Source organism: Miscanthus floridulus, chromosome 2 (genome assembly GCF_019320115.1).
Source record: "Miscanthus floridulus cultivar M001 chromosome 2, ASM1932011v1, whole genome shotgun sequence".
NCBI classification, from domain to species: domain Eukaryota; kingdom Viridiplantae; phylum Streptophyta; class Magnoliopsida; order Poales; family Poaceae; genus Miscanthus; species Miscanthus floridulus.
Window position 1 is genome coordinate 9,816,438 of NC_089581.1, and position 18,011 is coordinate 9,834,448.

General features: G+C 46.7%; 1 protein-coding gene and 1 pseudogene across 3 annotated transcripts; both read left to right on the forward strand.

Annotated features, from left to right (window-relative positions):
* The first annotated feature begins 2,787 nt into the window (after positions 1-2,787).
* LOC136516662 (protein IQ-DOMAIN 5-like) lies at positions 2,788-11,285 on the forward strand. 3 transcript variants are annotated; one of them, XM_066510127.1, is made up of 7 exons: positions 2,788-3,164; positions 3,263-3,396; positions 4,002-4,226; positions 4,673-4,900; positions 5,148-5,261; positions 10,096-10,558; positions 10,784-11,285. In XM_066510127.1, exons 2-7 carry the CDS (start codon positions 3,298-3,300, stop codon positions 10,939-10,941), a joined length of 1,287 nt encoding a protein of 428 aa, XP_066366224.1. In that variant the 5' UTR covers positions 2,788-3,164; positions 3,263-3,297; the 3' UTR covers positions 10,942-11,285. The 3 variants fall into 3 exon arrangements, with proteins under 3 accessions (XP_066366224.1, XP_066366219.1, XP_066366233.1); XM_066510122.1 differs by having other exon boundaries at positions 2,788-3,147; XM_066510136.1 differs by having other exon boundaries at positions 2,788-3,147; positions 4,014-4,226.
* An 832-nt stretch (positions 11,286-12,117) lies between these two features.
* LOC136536079 (receptor kinase-like protein Xa21) overlaps positions 12,118-18,011 on the forward strand; it is a 51,647-nt pseudogene continuing 45,753 nt past the window's right edge.

Genomic DNA, 18,011 nt, shown 5'->3' on the forward strand with positions numbered 1-18,011 from the left:
TCGCTGCAGCCCCGCCGACCGACCCTTAGGTTTTGGTGTTTGACGCCAAAGGAGGAGAGGGTTTGAGTATGTAGACTTAGGGGGAGCGAGTTTTAGGGGGAGCTTGTTATCTAGTATTAGCTTATTATATATATTTGGAGTTTTATTTGTGTGATACACTATTTCTTATGCATTCGTGTGTTTTCTTTCATGCATACTATTATATATACATGGGATAGTGCTATCTACATGATTGTGATATTTGACATGTGTGATTTCTACTTTGCTTTATCTATATGTCATATCACTTGTGGAATGCTCATTTGCTTTTGCTTCCACATTTTTACCTCGAAGCAAATGAGCTTTGTTATTAGTACTCATGCTTAATTCATATCCTTTGAGTACATTGTGATGGCTTGGGTCATATAAGCTTGACTAACTCTTTTGTTCTTATTGACAAAAGCTTATATGAACCAAGCCCGTCAAAAACCTCACTCCATAACATACTCGAGGTGGTATTATTATCAATCACCAAAAAGGGGGAGATTGAAAGCATCTAGGCCCCTAGTTGGATTTCGGTGATTAATATCAATACAAGATTACTATGACTAACGTGTGTTTTGCAGAGGCAATTAAGTTAGGTCATGGTAATGGAGTTCGATTGGGCAATCGAGGTTGTCATGCCCCCGATGGAAATCGTTTCGGTTTTCAAAGGATGGACGACAAGGTTAAGGATGACTAGTTCTAAGTGTCGATTGGAGTTGGAGAGACACTTAGAGTAGTTTAGGACTTTGTTTTTCCTTTGGCCGTACTATGAAGGGGGGTATGAACGGGTAGCTTGACCTAGTTGAGTCTAGTGAGTTAGGTGTGGTGCACACTTGTTAAAACTAGCTCTAGGTAGCTCCTATGAATGCCTAAGATCCTTTGGAGCAAACTTCATTCACATATGTTCGGAAGTTGAAAGTGAATAGAGGGTCAAATACTGACCGGACGCTGGCTCCGGTGCGACCGGACGCTGGCCGCAGGGTCCGGTCAGTTCATTTGACCGAGAAGATCAAGTCTGGTGTGACCGGACGCTGGGAGGTCATGTGACCGGACGCTGAGGGCCAGCGTCCGGTCAACTTCAGTAAGGGTCCAGACTTGGAAAAGTGTGACCGGACGCGTCCGGTCAGTGTGACCGGACCCTGAGTATCCAACATCCGGTCGTTTACAGTAAGCATCCAAGAGCGACCGGACGCGTCCGGTCGGTACTGACCGGACCCTGACAGCGTCCGATCATCACTTGAATGCTGGTTCGCGGGTTGAACTGACCGGAGCGTCCGGTCATCCCGACCGGAGCGTCCGGTCATCACGCAGAAGCTCATAACGGTTAGTTTTTCAGGCTGGCTTATAAATAGAAGCTCCACTCGTGAGTGGAGTATCCTTTGCTCATTCCAACAGCTGAGAAACACGTTTGTGAGTGCCAAGAAGAGCAAGATCCTAGTGAGGTGTTCGTGATTTGAGAATCCAAGAGAGTAGCCTCACTAGCAAATCAAGAGTAGCAAAGTGTGCATCCATCTTCTCATTAGGCTTCGCGTGGTCAAGTGAGAGTTCGTGCTTGTTACTCTTGGTGATCGCCATCACCTAGACGGCTTGGTGGTGATTGGGAGTTTGGTGTTCACCCGGCGGAGCTTATGGGTGACCCAACTCAAGTTGTGAGCGGCTTTGGGTGATTCGCCGCGACGGAGTGTCGAAGAATCAACCCGTAGAGAGCACTTGATCCTTGCGCGGATCAAGGGGGAGCTACACCCTTGCGCGGGTGCTCCAACGAGGACTAGTGGGGAGTGGCGACTCTCCGATACCTCGGCAAAACATCGCCGCGTTCCTTTCTCTCTCTATTTACTTTGAGCACTTACTTTGAGTATTTATCTTGAGCAATTTAATACTTGTTTTACATCCATAGAATTGCTTGCTAGAGTAAGTTTGGAACATAGGTTGAGAGGTTATCGTGCATTAGTTTAATATAAATACTTTTCTAGGCACAAGGGGTTAATTGGGCTATCCGTAGGATTTGATTATTGCAAGAGAATTTAGAATTAGCCCAATTCACCCCTCTCTTGGGCATCTTGATCCTTTCAGCCTGGTCTTCCGATCGGTTGCTGGACCGTTCCTTTGTCCTGCTGTTTTTAGACTCTTGGACCGAGCCTTGGCATAGAAGCCGGTCCCCGAAGGATCCCGGGTTAATGAACTCGACACAACCGAACAGGCTGAAACTAAAATACTGTCCTAACTGATTTGTGGTGAGAAAGAAATACTGTTTTTACTAAAAATAAACTGAAAAGTATGAATTATAAGTCAAACAAATAGTACGATAGTATAGGCTGATATCACGTTAATAATCATATGATTTCCTGAGCGGAATCTCGAGACAAACCACACATTTCAGCCGGTCCATGAGTGCGCTCTATCATCAGTGGCAGAGAGCAATGTAGGCCCAGAAACAATCTTAATTTTCTACTGCTTGATGAATTTTATCTGTATCGATGATACTACCACTCGTGGACTTAAAACAGGGTAAAAACTGGCCTAACGCACATGATCCTCCCATGATCTCAGAAGAAACCACTCTCAAAAATCCGCAGCAAAGTGAGACTGCTTTCAGGTGACGGTGTGCACGATTCGCTGAACCCCAGCGTGATTTTGTCCCGGTTCTTGGAGCCCAGCAAAAAGGGGGCTGAAATTCCAGTCCACTTCCACAGGATGAGGGGAAAACGGCAACATAAGGGGCTTCTCTCCGACATGCGGTGCAGAAGGTGAAAACGCGAGAAAAGCGCCGTCCTTTCTTGCTTCCTTCCGCCCCCGTCTCTCTCTCTCCTCCGGGCCGTTGCACTGTTGACTGTTGTTGCCACGCCGTAACACACCACCCAGGCGGCAGCGGTAGCAATAATGCGCACGCAGAGGAGCACAGCGGCGTCACTGCTGCGGCAGTAATGGCCGCCTAGTTCCACCACGGCGTCTACTAGCGATACACCGAGCCCACCCTTCCTTGGTTCCTTCAACACGCCCCCACTCCAGCCTCCGGATCGCGCACCGCGCCTGCCACCCCCCAAAGCGGTCCCAGAATCTTTGCCGAGCGCCGCCGCTTACTGACCGGCAAGGCGACTCCGGCTCTCGGCCGGCGTTGATCTGGTGATGCGCTTTTCACGGTGTTCTTTTTCCCACTCCTTTTCTCCCTCCGTCCTGTGAGATTGTGCTGCATTTTCTGTGCCGGTGCTGATGGAAACCGGAAAATTTGCGTCTTTAGGTTACTGCGGTTGAGGCGAGCGGAGTGGCGGCGCGATGGGCATCTCGGCGAGGTGGCTCAAGTCGTTAGTTGGGTTGAGGAAGGTGGAGCGGCAGCAGCAGCATCATAAGGAAGATGCAGATGTTGGACGAATGGTACGCGCCGGGTTTCTTCCAATCATTATGCGGTTCTGGCGTATCTTGGTTCTTAAATTGGTGGTTGGTGCATTCATTTCGCTTATTGCCTAGACCTATGTGGATTTTGCAAGAGTCATTTTTAATATCCGAGTTAATTCAATTAAAATTGTTATAGCAGAAAAAGGGGTGAACTATTTAATCAGGCTTCTTGATCATATCATGACAAACCCTAGGTGATCAATGTTAGTTATCCATCCTTGATTGAATCAGAATTGCACTTGGTTATTCCTTATGCACTGTTTGTATTAGTTTCGATTTGTACTGCAGAGAGCGTATTGTTGGGTAATTGTTACCTGCTTTGTTCAAAGCTTGCTTAAATACTTGACTTCATTGGCGCTTCTTGAATTCTGAGAACAAAAGTTCTTGGTGGTTATGCAATCACAAGAGCATCAAATCAACTGATGGATAGGTATAACTTGTAACGTCAAACCTTGCCTTCTGATATACATATGGAGAACATATTTTTGTGCCACACTTCTTCACTAACCTGTTATGAGTATGCATCATTGTGCTTACTGAGTTGCCAACTGGGGAAACTACAGAAAAGTGATGTTGCCGATCAGTTTCATTTTCAGAATCAGCGCTCTCAAGATGACAGCAGCATTGCTGTACAAGAAGAAATTCCAGAGGTTCCTTATGGAAATGACCCACCTGAAGGTGATTCTAACGCATCTTCATGCTTGGAACCCACTTGTTGTTCAGCTCATGTGGCACTGTCTCAAACTGAAGAGGAACTGAAAGAGATCTGGGCTGCTACAATTATTCAGACAGCATTCAGAGCTTTCCTGGTATGCATTCATGTTGTCCTGTGGATTCCATTTATTGATTCAATTCATGCGTGTTGACTCCTGAAAATGTGCTCAGCTCTAATATCTCAACAAACCCGAATAAGCATTTTTGTGCTCAAATGCCTATTTTTTTTATTAGAACTCAGTTGTGGTTGTAGCTAATGCCAATGCAATTTTCATTTCCTAGTGCAAAAGTAGATCAGCTAATCTTATGTTCTATGCCTCTATGTCCACTCTTATGGGTACCCTGTGCTCCTGTAGTGATGCTTGAAATTGTTTGTTCACAATCTGATTGTATATTATCTTTTGCAACTGCGGAAATTGGCAAAACAAGTTTTCTCTACCAAGTAAAAAAATAGAAATTGTCGAAAGAAAATGAATAATGTACCATCGTTCTCACTTAATGCTTTAGTTCCTTATAGTTCCCACTTGGGTTCCTTCTTCAGGCTAGGAGAGCCCGTCGAGCTTTAAAAGGGTTGGTTAGGCTTCAAGCCCTTGTAAGAGGCCATATAGTAAGAAAGCAAGCTGCTACGACACTCCGCTGTATGCAAGCTTTGGTCAGGGTTCAGGCCCATGTTAGAGCAAGGCGAGTTCGCATGGCTTTGGAAAACCAGACTGATCAGCAAAATACTTCACCAGAGCACACGCCCGAGGCACGTGTTAGAGAAATTGAGGTGAGATGCACAAGTTTCAAAAACAAAAGGCATCCTATTATCCTGTCATTTATTTGGCTGATAGTTATATATGTGCTGATACTATTTCAAAAAATGTTTCCAAAAGACTATTTCATGATTTGTTTACAAATTACCATAGGTGTCCTCCTTTAGAAATGTATATTGTTCTTTTCGTTAGGAAATAACTGGCGTTCCAGTACAATAATCTGGTTTGTTTGTGAACTTTTATAATTGTCTTAAAATGCAGGATGGCTGGTGTGATAGTATCGGTTCGGTGGAAGATATCCAAGCAAAACTTCTAAAGAGGCAGGAAGCAGCAGCTAAACGTGAGCGAGCCATGGCCTATGCTCTAGCTCATCAGGTAGTTTATCCTGCTTCTACACCAACATATGCATAAACCAATATTCTAGTAATAAGATGATTACTGAAGTAATAAACCATGGATTAGAGTGAATATTACAACAACAACAACAACAACAACAACAAAGCCTTTAAGTCCCAAACAAGTTGGGGTAGGCTAGAGTTGAAACCCATCAGAAGCAATCAAGGTTCAGGCACGTGAATAGCTGTCTTCCAAGCACTCCTATCTAAGGCTAAGTCTTTGGGTATGTTCCATCCTTTCAAGTCTCATTTTATTGCCTCTACCCAAGTCAACTTCGGTCTTCCTCTGCCTCTCTTCATGTTACTATCCTGGCTTGCTTAGGATTTCACTACGCATCGGTGCTTCTGGAGGTCTCCGTTGCACATGTCTAAACCATCTCAACCGGTGTTGGACAAGCTTTTCTTCAATTGGCGCTACCCCTAATCTATCACGTATATCATCGTTCCGAACTTGATCCCTTCTTGTATGACCGCAAATCCAACGCAACATACGCATTTCCGCGACACTTAACTGTTGAACATGTCGTCTTTTCGTAGGCCAACATTCTGCACCATACAACATAGCAGGTCTAATCGCCGTCCTATAAAACTTGCCTTTTAGCTTCTGTGGTACCCTTTTGTCACATAGGACACCAGACGCTTGCCGCCACTTCATCCACTCTGCTTTGATTCTATGGCTAACATCTTCATCAATATCCCCGTCCCGCTGTAGCATTGATCCTAAATATCGAAAGGTATCCTTCCTAGGCACTACTTGACCTTCCAAACTAACATCTTCCTCCTCCCGAGTAGTAGTGCCAAAGTCACATCTCATATACTCAGTTTTAGTTCTACTGAGTCTAAAACCTTTGGACTCCAAAGTCTCCCGCCATAACTCCAGTTTCTGATTCACTCATGTCCGGCTTTCATCAACTAGCACTACATCGTCCGCGAAAAGCATACACCAAGGGATGTCCCCTTGTATGTCCCTTGTGACCTCATCCATCACTAAAGCAAACAAATAAGGGCTCGAAGCTGACCCTTGATGTAGTCCTATCCTAATCGGGAAGTCATCTGTGTCTCCATCACTTGTTCGAACTCTAGTCACAACATTGTTGTACATGTCCTTAATGAGCCCGACGTACTTCGTTGGGACTTTATGTTTGTCCAAAGCCCACCACATAACATTCCTTGGTATTTTATCATAAGCCTTCTCTAAGTCAATAAAAACCATGTGTAGGTCCTTCTTCTTCTCCCTATACCGCTCCATAACTTGTCTTATTAAGAAAATAGCTTCCATGGTTGACCTTCCGTGCATGAAACCAAATTGGTTCATAGAGACCCGCGTTATTGCTCTCAAGCGATGCTCGATAACTCTCTCCCATAGCTTCATAGTATGGTTCATCAACTTAATTCCCCGGTAATTAGTACAACTTTGAATATCCCCTTTATTCTTGTAGATCGGTATCAATATACTTCTCCTTCACTCATCAGGCATCTTGTTCGATCGAAAAATATGGTTGAACAGCTTGGTTAGCCATACTATTGCTATGTCCCCGAGGCATCTCCACATCTCGATTGGGATATCATCCGGTCCCATCGCCTTACCTCCTTTCATCCTTTTCAACGCCTCTCTGACCTCATATTCTTGGATTCTTCGCACAAAGCGCCTATTGGTGTCATCAAAAGAGTCATCCAAATGAAAGGTTGTGTCCATATTCTCACCATTGAACAATTTGTCAAAATACTCTTGCCATCGATGTCGGATCTCATCCTCCTTCACCAAGAGATGCTCCCTTTCATCCTTAATGCACTTAATTTGGTTGAAGTCCCGTGTCTTTCTCTCACGAATCCTAGCCATCCTATAAATGTCCTTCTCTCCTTCCTTCGTACTCAAATGTTGGTAAAGATCCTCGTACGCTCTACCCTTTGCCACACTTACAGCTCGCTTTGCAGTCTTCTTTGCCACCTTGTACTTCTCTATGTTGTCCACACTTCTGTCATGGTACAAGCGTCTATAGCATTCTTTCTTCTCCTTAATAGCCCTTTGGACTTCCTCGTTCCACCACCAAGTATCTTTAGCATCGCCTCCACTTCCTTTGGTTACTCCACACACCTCTGAGACCACCTTCCGAATGTTGGTTGCCATCTTCTCCCACATGTTGTTTATGTCGTCTTCTTCCTTCCAAGAGCCCTCTTTGATAACCCTTTCCATGAATACCTCTGACGCCTCTCCTTTCAGTTTCCACCACTTTGTTTTTTCAATCTTAGCTTGTTTATCCCTACGGGCACGCACCTGAAAACGAAAATCTGTCACCAAAAGCTCATGTTGAGAAACAACACACTCCCCTGGCATCACCTTGCAATCCAAGCATGCTCGTTTGTCCTTTCTTCTTGCGAGGACAAAGTCAATCTGGCTACTGTGTTGTCCGCTACTGAAGGTCACTAGATGAGATTCTCTCTTTCTAAAGAAAGTGTTGGCTATCATCAGGTCAAAAGCTACCGCGAAGTCCAGAACTTCCTCCCCCTCCTGATTCCTACTACCATACCCAAAACCTCCATGAACTGCCTTGAAACATGCGCTTGTAGTATCTACATGCCCATTAAGATCTCCTCCTATAAAAAGCTTCTCACTACTAGGTATAGCTCTAACCAGGCCATCTAAGTCTTCCCAGAACTGTCTCTTAGCACTCTCATCGAGGCCTACTTGGGGGGCATACGCACTAATTACGTTCAAGACCATATCACCAACGACAAGCTTGACTAAGATAATCCTATCTCCTTGCCTTCTCACTCCCACCACACCATTCTTGAGGCTCTTATCAATCAAAACTCCTACTCCATTTCTATTCGCGACTGTCCCTGTGTACCAAAGCTTAAAACCTGTATTGTCCACCTCCTTCGCCTTCTGACCCTTCCATTTAGTCTCTTGAACGCATAATATATTTACACGCCTTCTAGTCGCGGTATCAACTAATTCTCTTAACTTACCAGTAAGTGACCCTACATTCCAACTACCTAAACGGATCTTAGTTGGTTCGACTAGCTTCCTTACCCTTCGCACCCGTCGACTCAGATGCGAAGACCCTTGCTCATTTTTCACTACATCCGGGCGCCGATGTAGCGCGCCACTAAGGAAGCGACGACCCGATCCTTGCTCACTTGACACCATGCCCAGATCATGACACGGCGCGTCACGGGGGTGATGACCCAGCCCTTGCCCATTTAACACCATACCCGGGTTTCAATATGGCGCGTCGCTAAGAGGGTTACGCCCCAACGATTTTCTTTCGGGTTGTAACGCGTAAAACCTGTTCTAGTCTAAGGGGGTGTTTCGTTTCCCCTCATTCCTTGGCCTGCATTATGTCTAGACTCTAGACCAGATCGGCCGTTTTGTTTGGTTCATCCACGTTCTTTCGGGTTTCATCTCCATTACTAAAGGCTTTGTTGTTGTTGTATCCATGTTGGAGCCAGGCTACCCTAACTCCCTAAGCCATCCGTACCGAGATAGCTTGTCTATCCCTGGCTCACAGAATTGGGCAGCTAAGGTTAGCTAGGCTTCGGCTACCCCACCCTTCCCGTTCCCCTCACCTTCTGCTTCTTCACTGCTGGGGCAGATGGTGTGAACAGCTTGGTCAAGCTTCCTTGTCACTGGCACGCCTATCCCTCACAGTGCAACCCCGTCTGTCTTCGTGTCTTGGTCCTTCATCGCTGCAGTCATACTGTCCCTGTGCTGCCTCACCTCACAGTGGTGTTGCCCATACCACACAGGTGCGCTGCAGGGCAAGGAGCAGGCATGGGCTGCTCAGCTCCGGTGAAAACGAGTGCCACGCATGGTTGGTGGCCTGCGTGCACACGGCCAATGGATCGCTTGTTCTTGTTGCTTCAGTAGAAGAAAAAAGTGAGAACTCGATGCTTAGTAGGTAGTCGGTCTCCATTGGTAGCTTAGTGCAGGTTTTGGCGTGGTAAGGTTTGCTAGATCGATGAGCTAGCTAGCCCTGCAGTCTGGTAATGTTCTGTACTGTTAGTACAAGGATCAAGTGATTTCCCAAAGATAGAATCTCTTTGATTGGGTTGGAAACGTTAGTGCTTTTTGATTCCATGCCGACTCCTTGATGTCCTGCATGTCCGCATCGGTAGCATGAGAAAGATGAGCGGTTAACTCACCACACCAAAGAAGAGGTGATCTGAGCTCATGCAGAGCACCCAGCCAAACACGATCCTAGGAGGTCAGGTTGAACCATACAACTAAACACCATATTGATTCCATGCCGACTCCTTGATGTCCTGCATGTCCGCATCGGTAGCATGAGGAAGATGAGCGGTTAACTCACCACACCAAAGAAGAGGTGATCTGAGCTCATGCAGAGCACCCAACCAAACACGATCCTAGGAGGTCAGGTTTAACCATACAACTAAACACCATATGGACTTGCTTTATGCTCGCTTGGCTATCCTTGGCCAGGTCTAATCTTAGCCAGGCTCGGATGCTTGCTATTGTTTGACTAAGTGTTCCTTTCTTGGGGAATAATTGAAGCTGTCCTTCCCTGTATGCTAGCTTGACAGTTAAGATGCTCATCTTTTCCAAATTTTTCTTTTTGGTCAGCTCATTAGTAGAATAATTACATTTTGTAACAAACATGAGACCTGTACTCGGAAGGAAAATGAAAGTTTCGTGCTTTGGTCCTCCCTGGGAGCAAAAGCACATCCTTCATGATAATTGAAATTATCTTCATCTGATAAGAAACAATAAAAAGGTATTCACAGTGCAAGGCTAGTAAGCCTTTCAAAATCCTGGTATCCGAAATTTCTAACTTGTTCCCCTCCTATTTCAGTGGCAAGCAAGTTCAAGACAAGCTACAGCATTTGAACCTGACAAGAACAGCTGGGGCTGGAATTGGCTAGAGAGATGGATGGCTGTTCGGCCTTGGGAGAGTCGGTTCCTTGGCACTTACGCTGCAGATGGGATTTTCGTAGTTAATGAAACCAGGCAACCTGACAGAAGTGCAACCAAGACCCCTTACAGAAAACCTGTTAAAAAGCATGATTCAACCCTTCAATTGAACATGTTGAACCAGAAGGTCTTCCCATCAAACTCAGAGGGTGGTGGCTCCTTGACAAATCGATCCAGTGGTCCGGTATCAGCTAAATCTAGACTGAAGGTTTTACCCCGAGAAGGTTCTGAGGAAGCCTCATCTCGTCCTTCAGTACTTGTTGTGCGGTCCACTAGTAATCCAAAGGAGAGGACTGGGGACTTGGATTGTCAAGTTCATAAAAGATTCTCCTTGCCTGGCATTGGTAAGTCTACATACCACCTGCACTGCTTCTAGCATGAGCTTCTTTTATATGAAGATTTAGAAGACATTTCTTGTTATACGTATCAGCATATGGCATCTGTGTTGTTTAGATCCTCATAGACACTAACAACTTGTAGTAGAATTTAGCTTTCAGGCATGGGATACACTCATGTTTACATGGCTGTTAATATTCAAATTCATTTAGCTGCTATTGGCAAATTACCAGGTTCAGAAGCTGGCAAACACCTGACAAAGAAAGGCACGGTTAACCGATCCCTGAAGGCCACAAAAGATTCCCAAATACTGGGGTCAAGGCATCATCTTGCCAGTTCCATTGATCCAGTTCCCACCAGAGTTGAGCTGGAGACTGGAGAAGGCATGTGATACTCGAACATCTCCATGGATTGCACTTAGCAGCTTGGAAGCCGTTCATGTCTCAATGTCTGCATGAACTGCGTCGCAACATCCATGTTGTACTGGCGGCGGTGGCTTTCGACACCGAATATCCAGCATGCCCTTGCGGTCTAGATGGGTGCTAGGCTCATTTCATGAGATAAAATCAGATGCATGTCCATATATGTTGAGAGGTTACCATTGGTTTTATTGTTATTGTATTTGTAAGTTGTCGCTAGGAAATGTAAATTTCTGTCGTCGAGTGGTACTTATTATGTGTTGTCGTATAGTTGTGACTTGGAAGGTTAAGCGAGGTAAATCTATGGAACTGTTTTGTGGTACATGGTATTGCCCTGTTGGTATAGATTTAAATTTCTATCAGGCGACAGATTCCACATGCTTTAGGCTCTGTTTGGGGGGAGGTTTTAGCAGCTTTTGCTTCTCCAGAAAGCTCAAAAAATCAAAAGCTCCCCTGAATATGGTTGCTTCTACGAGTTGACAAAAGCTCTAAAAGCTACACTTTATATTAAAACTAGAGAAGCTTAATCGGAGCAGCTTACCGGTGCTTTTGGAAAAGCTACAGCTCCCCAAGCAGGTTCTTGTTGTTCAGTGGTTCATGCACAATGCAACTGCCGTGGTTGAACGCTTGAAGGTTGCCATCATCGCCTAGCTCCAACACGAGCAGCAGTTGACAATGGACATCGAAATACAAAATCTTTATACATCGCACGTGCGTAGCGACGGGAAGGAAGGTGTGGACACGTATTCACGACTGCACCAAATCACTGGCTGTGCCATCTTCTTCCTCCTGTTCGGAACAGGGGAGGGAGGCCGTGGAGGTGGCGGCGACCACAGGGGAGGGTAGTGTGGCAGCAACCTCGCCAACACATTGTGGGTGGTGATCGCGAGGCCACTGGCGGCAAGACGGTGGGGATTAGGGTTAGGAATTTGGTTTTCGATGGCTGTGGCTCCAAGTTGATGTTAGGGGTGGCGAGTGGCCCGGTGGTTTTACCGGCGACGGCGATGCCACCAAGCCGGTGCTAGACATCCGGTGGTCAGTGCAGGCGGTTGAGCATAACGTTAGGACGGGTCAAGCACAACGACAACGGTGGGAGGTAAGGTCACCGGCGGCTAAGGTAGCGGTTGAAGTGTCGGTGGAGAGGCAGCATGGCGAGAAAGAGGAAGAGAAGAAAGATGACATACATTAGGGAGGGGTGCCGCTGCGGCGGTGGGAGGTGCGCGCTGAGGACATTGGCAACTTGGATGGTGGGTGGAGGTCGGAAGAGTGGTAGGAGGAAGAGGAAGGGACCGTGAGAGAAGGGAAAAAGGTCTTGCATGATAATTGGATATAACGTTCACACATGTTCAGGCTCCATCTCGTCCTTGACTAAGGGGTGTTTAGATCAGTGACTAAAATTTAGAAGGTGTGTTAGGAGGATGTCGCATAGGGTGTTTGGATACTAATAAAAAAACAAATTACATAATCCGTCAGTACTCAACTAGACGAATTTTTTAGCCTAATTAACCCATCATTAGCACATGTTACTGTAGCACCACATTGTCAAATCATGGGTTAATTAGGCTTAAAAGATTCGTCTCGCAAATTAGTCGCAAACTATGCAATTAGTTTCGTAATTAGTCTATATTTAATACTCCATGCATGTGTCTAAATATTCGATGAGACAACGACTACAATTTAGGAGAGGCAACCAAACACCCCTTAAGGCTTTATTTGGAGCAGATGTAGTTTTTCTAAAAGCTCATTCTGGAGAAGCTTTCTGGAAAAGCTCAAAAAGTTGTTGTGAGGGAGCTTCTTTACTTTTAGTATAAAGTGCAGCCTTTCGAACCATGGGCGGCGCCAGGGGTATGCCCCTGTATTTCATGGAGTACCCATGATTTTTGTGACAAACACAAATATATGTATACATGTATAATGATACAGCATGTTAGTACACAAATATATGTGTACATGTAAATGATACAACATGTTAGTTTGTTGAATGTTGTAAATATGTAGCCCATAAGCCCCCAATAGAACAACTAGTAGCAGCAGCCCACGAACTCAGAAACCCATCGACCATACTCTCATCACTGTCTCCTGCTCCCGTCCGTCGCTCGCATCGATCGAAAGGGCGGCGGCACGACAGGTCGGCTCTCCCCCTCGGCCCTTCAACCCTCGCCCGGTCGGCCCCTCGCCCATCGGCCCTCTAGCAGTCGGGAGCGCGGCAGCACCTTGCGCCCGGCACTCCTCTGGCGACGGCGGCAGTCAGTGGTCTTTGCAGGCTCCCCCTCGGCTCCGGTGTCCAGGTGTCCGACCCTCCCCCTCGGCACCTCTCTCATCTGCGTCTTGAAGCAACAGCACGACGAACACAAAAGACCCCAGATCCATTCTTGATTCTTCAGAGTAAGAATTGAAGGTTTCGTTTTCTATTTTTTTTGTTGCATTGTGTTCTTTTTTTTGAAAGAAATGTTGCATTGTTTTTCTTATAACGTAGATAAAGAACTTATACTTTGATTATTACCAGGGGTGACACCGGTTCACTTTGCTTGGTGCCTTGTTACCAGGGTAAAAAATAATTTACCTAGTATATATTTTAAGAAAATTATATATATACTACTTGAGTTGTGCATCAGGATCAATTTTGTACTTGTTTTGTCCCTTATTACTATTGCATATGCATCGAAATTTTTTTTACTTAGAATACCCGGCCGTGAAATCCTGGCTCCGCCACTGTTTGGAACTCTTGTTAGCTTGAAGAAGCTACTCCGTACCTTTTTGGGGAGCATCTTACTTTTCGAGCTTACTGGAGAAGTAAAAGTTGAGAGAAGCTCCTCCAAATAGGGCTAAGCCTCATTCCGGTCCTGTTCGTTTGGCTGATAAATACTGTTTGCTGATTTGTTGTGAGAAAAAAATACTGTACCATGGCTCATAAGCCAAGCTGATAAGTTCAAGCGATCTAAGAACCTTTGGGTGGCTTGATCACTAAGGATGAAAATGACGAAAATAGACGGAAAAACTCACTTTTGTTTCTGTTTTTTTTTTTTTTTTGCGAAAATGGTCCGGGTTCAAAAAGGCCAAGGTTAGAAATGGGATTCGAATTTACGGACATACCAAAACAGACAAATACGATGGGGAGTAAAAAAATATAGTTTAGGATCTGTTGGGGATTCAACCTTGGATATAACAGTCCCCTGAAATCACATCTTGACGTCTTCGAATACGGACAATCCTTTTTTCTTTTTGAAAGTCAAGAAGGATGGAGCCTTCAGGAGATGGTTTGCAGAACGACTGTGATTCAGGAAACAGCCAGAGCAGGATCACCTTCGGCCAACAGCGAGGACCAAACGAAGCTTCACGATTTGAAGGCTCCATTGGCAAAGACCCTCCCCTTAACGAAGCCGATCATTGATGTGGCCACTACGGTGAATGTAGTTTTGAATCTGTAAAATTACTGTAACGCCCTTGTCAAGTCCGAAGAGTGATTTTGTGTGTAATTCAAAAATCAGGGGTAAAAAGGGAATTTAGTAAAGATGTTGTCCTGTTCGGCTTACCCCATATTTGACTTGATCGACTTCTTTTTTTTAGCCGGAACAGTGTTTTTCTCTCACAACAATTCAGCCGGAACAGTATTTTCGGCCAGTTTCAGCCAAGTTTCAGACCAGCGAACGAGGCCATTGCAGATCCCTTCGTCTATAGATACTCTCGGTGATGTACAGTAGCGGACAAGAAAAAACATTTTGCAACATGGTTTATAACACATGAAAGTTAACGCTTGGTGCTTGAGTATCTTCATACCCAACAGGATCACATGATTTAGCAAGTCACACGACAATATACACATATGAAGATTGGTTTAATATTTACTTGCATGTCATACGTGTTAACATGTATAATTGATGATTAATAGGTGTATTAACCTAAGACAACTGTGCTGCAGCCAAAATTCTCTCACAATTTACTGTGCAAGAAAGCAGCAGCTGGCTGTAAAAGAGCTTAACGGATGAAAATAGATCTTACAAAAACAGGCCTCTCTTCCGAATTCGGCAGACACGAAAACAGATATATAAGACAAATACAAGTAGAAAAATGGACGAAAAAATTTCTGTCCCTTTTCATCGCTAGGATCAACCATGTACCTCGAAAGCGGAAAGTGGGGAGGAAGCTTTGCGGAAAGCGGGCTCACCCGAACAGGGATGGCGCGTCAGTTCCGCTGCCACCGTGCCAAACGTCCTCATCTTCTTCTTTTTTTTGGTTGAAAAAGGCAGCTACGTCTGGCTGTGGATCGTGGACTCGTGGTCATGGACAAGAGGACAAGGACAGACACAGCGAGTCCTCGTTCATGAATCCTGATTTCAGACGATACGGCGTGTCGGCGTCCTAGGAATACTGGAATATAATAGGATGGGTCAAGTACCAGCTGTGTAGGGATAATAACCAGCCAGCCAGGCCGCAGCTCCATGCGAGGACGGTTGGAATGCTGCTGCTTCTCTCCGCCATGGCGGTGGCGGGTAGGCGTGCAGGCGCCGCTGCAACCGCGCCGTCGTCCACAGGCCACGAAAGCGACGAGAGAGCGCTCCTAGATTTCAAGGCAAAGGCGGCATCCGGAGCCTGGCTCGCCTCCTGGTCCCGGAACGGCACTGGGAGGGCGTCACGTGCGGCGGCCAGAGACACCCGCGGAGGGTGGTCGCTCTGGACCTGCACTCCCGGGGGCTCGCCGGCACCATCTCCCCCGCCATCGGCAACCTCAGCTTCCTCCGGTCGCTCAACCTGAGCCTCAACGCCCTGCGCGGCGACATCCCGCCGACCATCGGCTCCCTCCGCCGCCTCCGGTATCTTGACCTGGCGGACAACTCGCTCGCGGGCGAGATCCCGGGCAACATCAGCCGCTGCGCCCGCCTCGAGGTCATGGACGTCAGTGACAACAGGGGGCTGCGAGGAAGAATACCTGCCGAGATCGGCGACATGCTGACGATGCTCAGAGTTCTCCGTCTTGCCAACAACAGCATCACCGGAAGTCCGGAACCATCCCTGCGTCGCTCGGGAACCTCTCCCGGCTGGAGGACCTGTCGCTGGCGATCAACCACATAGAGGGGCCGATCCCCCAAGGCATCAGGGGCAACCCACACCTCAGGAGCCTTCAGCTCTCCATGAACAACCTCTCAGGAGCGCTTCCTCCTTCCCTGTACAACCTGTCATCGCTCAAGCTGTTTTCCATGGCGGAGAACGAGCTGCACGGTCGTCTCCCGCAAGATTTTGGAACAACACTTGGCAGCAGCATGCGGTTCTTTGCGCTTGGAGGTAACCGGTTCACGGGAGCCGTCCCCACATCTCTCACTAATCTCTCCAATCTCCAAATCTTGGACGTATCCGTCAACGAGTTCAGTGGAGTCGTTCCTTCTGAGCTGAGCAGGCTGCAGCAACTTGAATGGTTCAACCTGGACAACAACATGTTCGAGGCATACAGTGAGCAAGAAGGGGCATTCCTTACTTCGCTCACAAATTGTAGCACGCTGCAAGTACTAGAATTGGGATGGAATAGTAGGTTTGCAGGGGAACTACCAAATCCATTGGCTAATTTGTCCACGACTCTCCAGGAGCTACTGATTTACTCCAACAGTATATCTGGTGCCATCCCAACTGACATTGGAAATCTGGTAGGCCTTCAGCAGCGTATGCTTGGAAAGAACTTGCTCACTGGGGCCATTCCAGTAAGCATAAGCAAGCTCACACTGTTGAACAAGCTGTTTCTGAGCTACAACAACCTGTCAGGAAGCATCCCATCATCCTTCGGAAACATCACAGGTCTAGTTCAACTTATTGTAACAACCAACTGTTAGATTCTACCGGTTGGCCCAACGGCTAATTGGGCTCTTGATCCGTGCCTTGATCGGGGACGCCCAGCCGTTCTCCTAGCTGATAGGCCCCCGTCGCGTAGCGTTATAAAGAGGAATGTGGGGGCCGGGGCGTAAGACACGAGGTTCGTCGCAGCCGCCATCCCCACCGTGCTTTCTAGCCCTAGTCCGATCTAAAGAGCGCGCTGTGAGCGACGGAAAGCACCATCGCCTTCGCCGCCGCCACTGGACCGCGCTTGCACGAGAAGCACCATCACCTTCGCCGCCGCCATTGGACCGCGCCTGCATGGCTTCCCCTACTCCGACACCAGTGGCCACGTCGCTCCGGCGCCATGGCCGCAACTACGCTTGGTGACCCAAGTCTTCTATCTAAGCTAAGTATTACCCACTGATCTATGCCTAGAAGTACTTTCAGATTCATCAATGGTATCGGAGCCAGGTTTCTTGTAGTGTGTAGATCGAATCTGGGGTAGAAAAGTGAATAGAAATGTAGGAGTTGACAGTTTCCCAATTTTCCCAAAACCCTAACCCTAGATCACCACCGCCGGCCATCGCCTCGACGCCGCGTAGGAAGCCACCCCGAGCCACCGCGGGCACAAGAAGAAATAGTCTAACCCTAATCCTAACCCTAGAAGGGAACGGACGGAGAAGGAGAGGACCTACCTGGTTTCTTCACCATCGTCAACACCGCCGCGCATGGGAAGAAGGACCTACCGCCGCTTCACTAGTGCGCGGGAAGACTGGCCAAGCCATGGGCTCACCGGCCCTCTGACGTTCCACGTGCGGGCGCAAGGGCACCGCCGCACAACCCTTCGATGGCGGCGTGCTCACCCTCGGGTGGATGCTCGCACCGGCGAAGGGGCACGCGTGTAACACCCCTGGTGTTACGAGCTTGCTTAGCACCGAGATTTAGGTCCAAGAAAGATTAGCCTAACAAGTTTTCGGGTTTTAAAAATTTATAACGCACTTGAGGTGAAAAATAATTTCTATGAACAAGGATCAAACATAACTTGTATTTAGTACTTAAATAAAAATTGAAGTACAAGTTTAGTAGATGGAAATACAACTTTAACTTTTGAAAAATAGATGTTGTTAACTAGTGTTTTGGGAGCTCAAAAATCAAATTTGACGTTAAGATAAGCTCTTTTCGTTAAGTCGGCAAACACTTAAACTATTGTGTAAAATACTATTTTTGGCGAATTATATTG

Coding starts and splice junctions, on each gene's coding strand:
- LOC136516662 (XM_066510127.1), top strand. CDS start 3,298: ATGGGCATCTCGGCGAGGTGGCTCAAGTCGTTAGTTGGGTTGAGGAAG. Junction 5,262..10,095: donor CCTATGCTCTAGCTCATCAG/GTAGTTTATCCT, acceptor CTCCTATTTCAG/TGGCAAGCAAGTTCAAGACA. Junction 10,559..10,783: donor ATTCTCCTTGCCTGGCATTG/GTAAGTCTACAT, acceptor GCAAATTACCAG/GTTCAGAAGCTGGCAAACAC.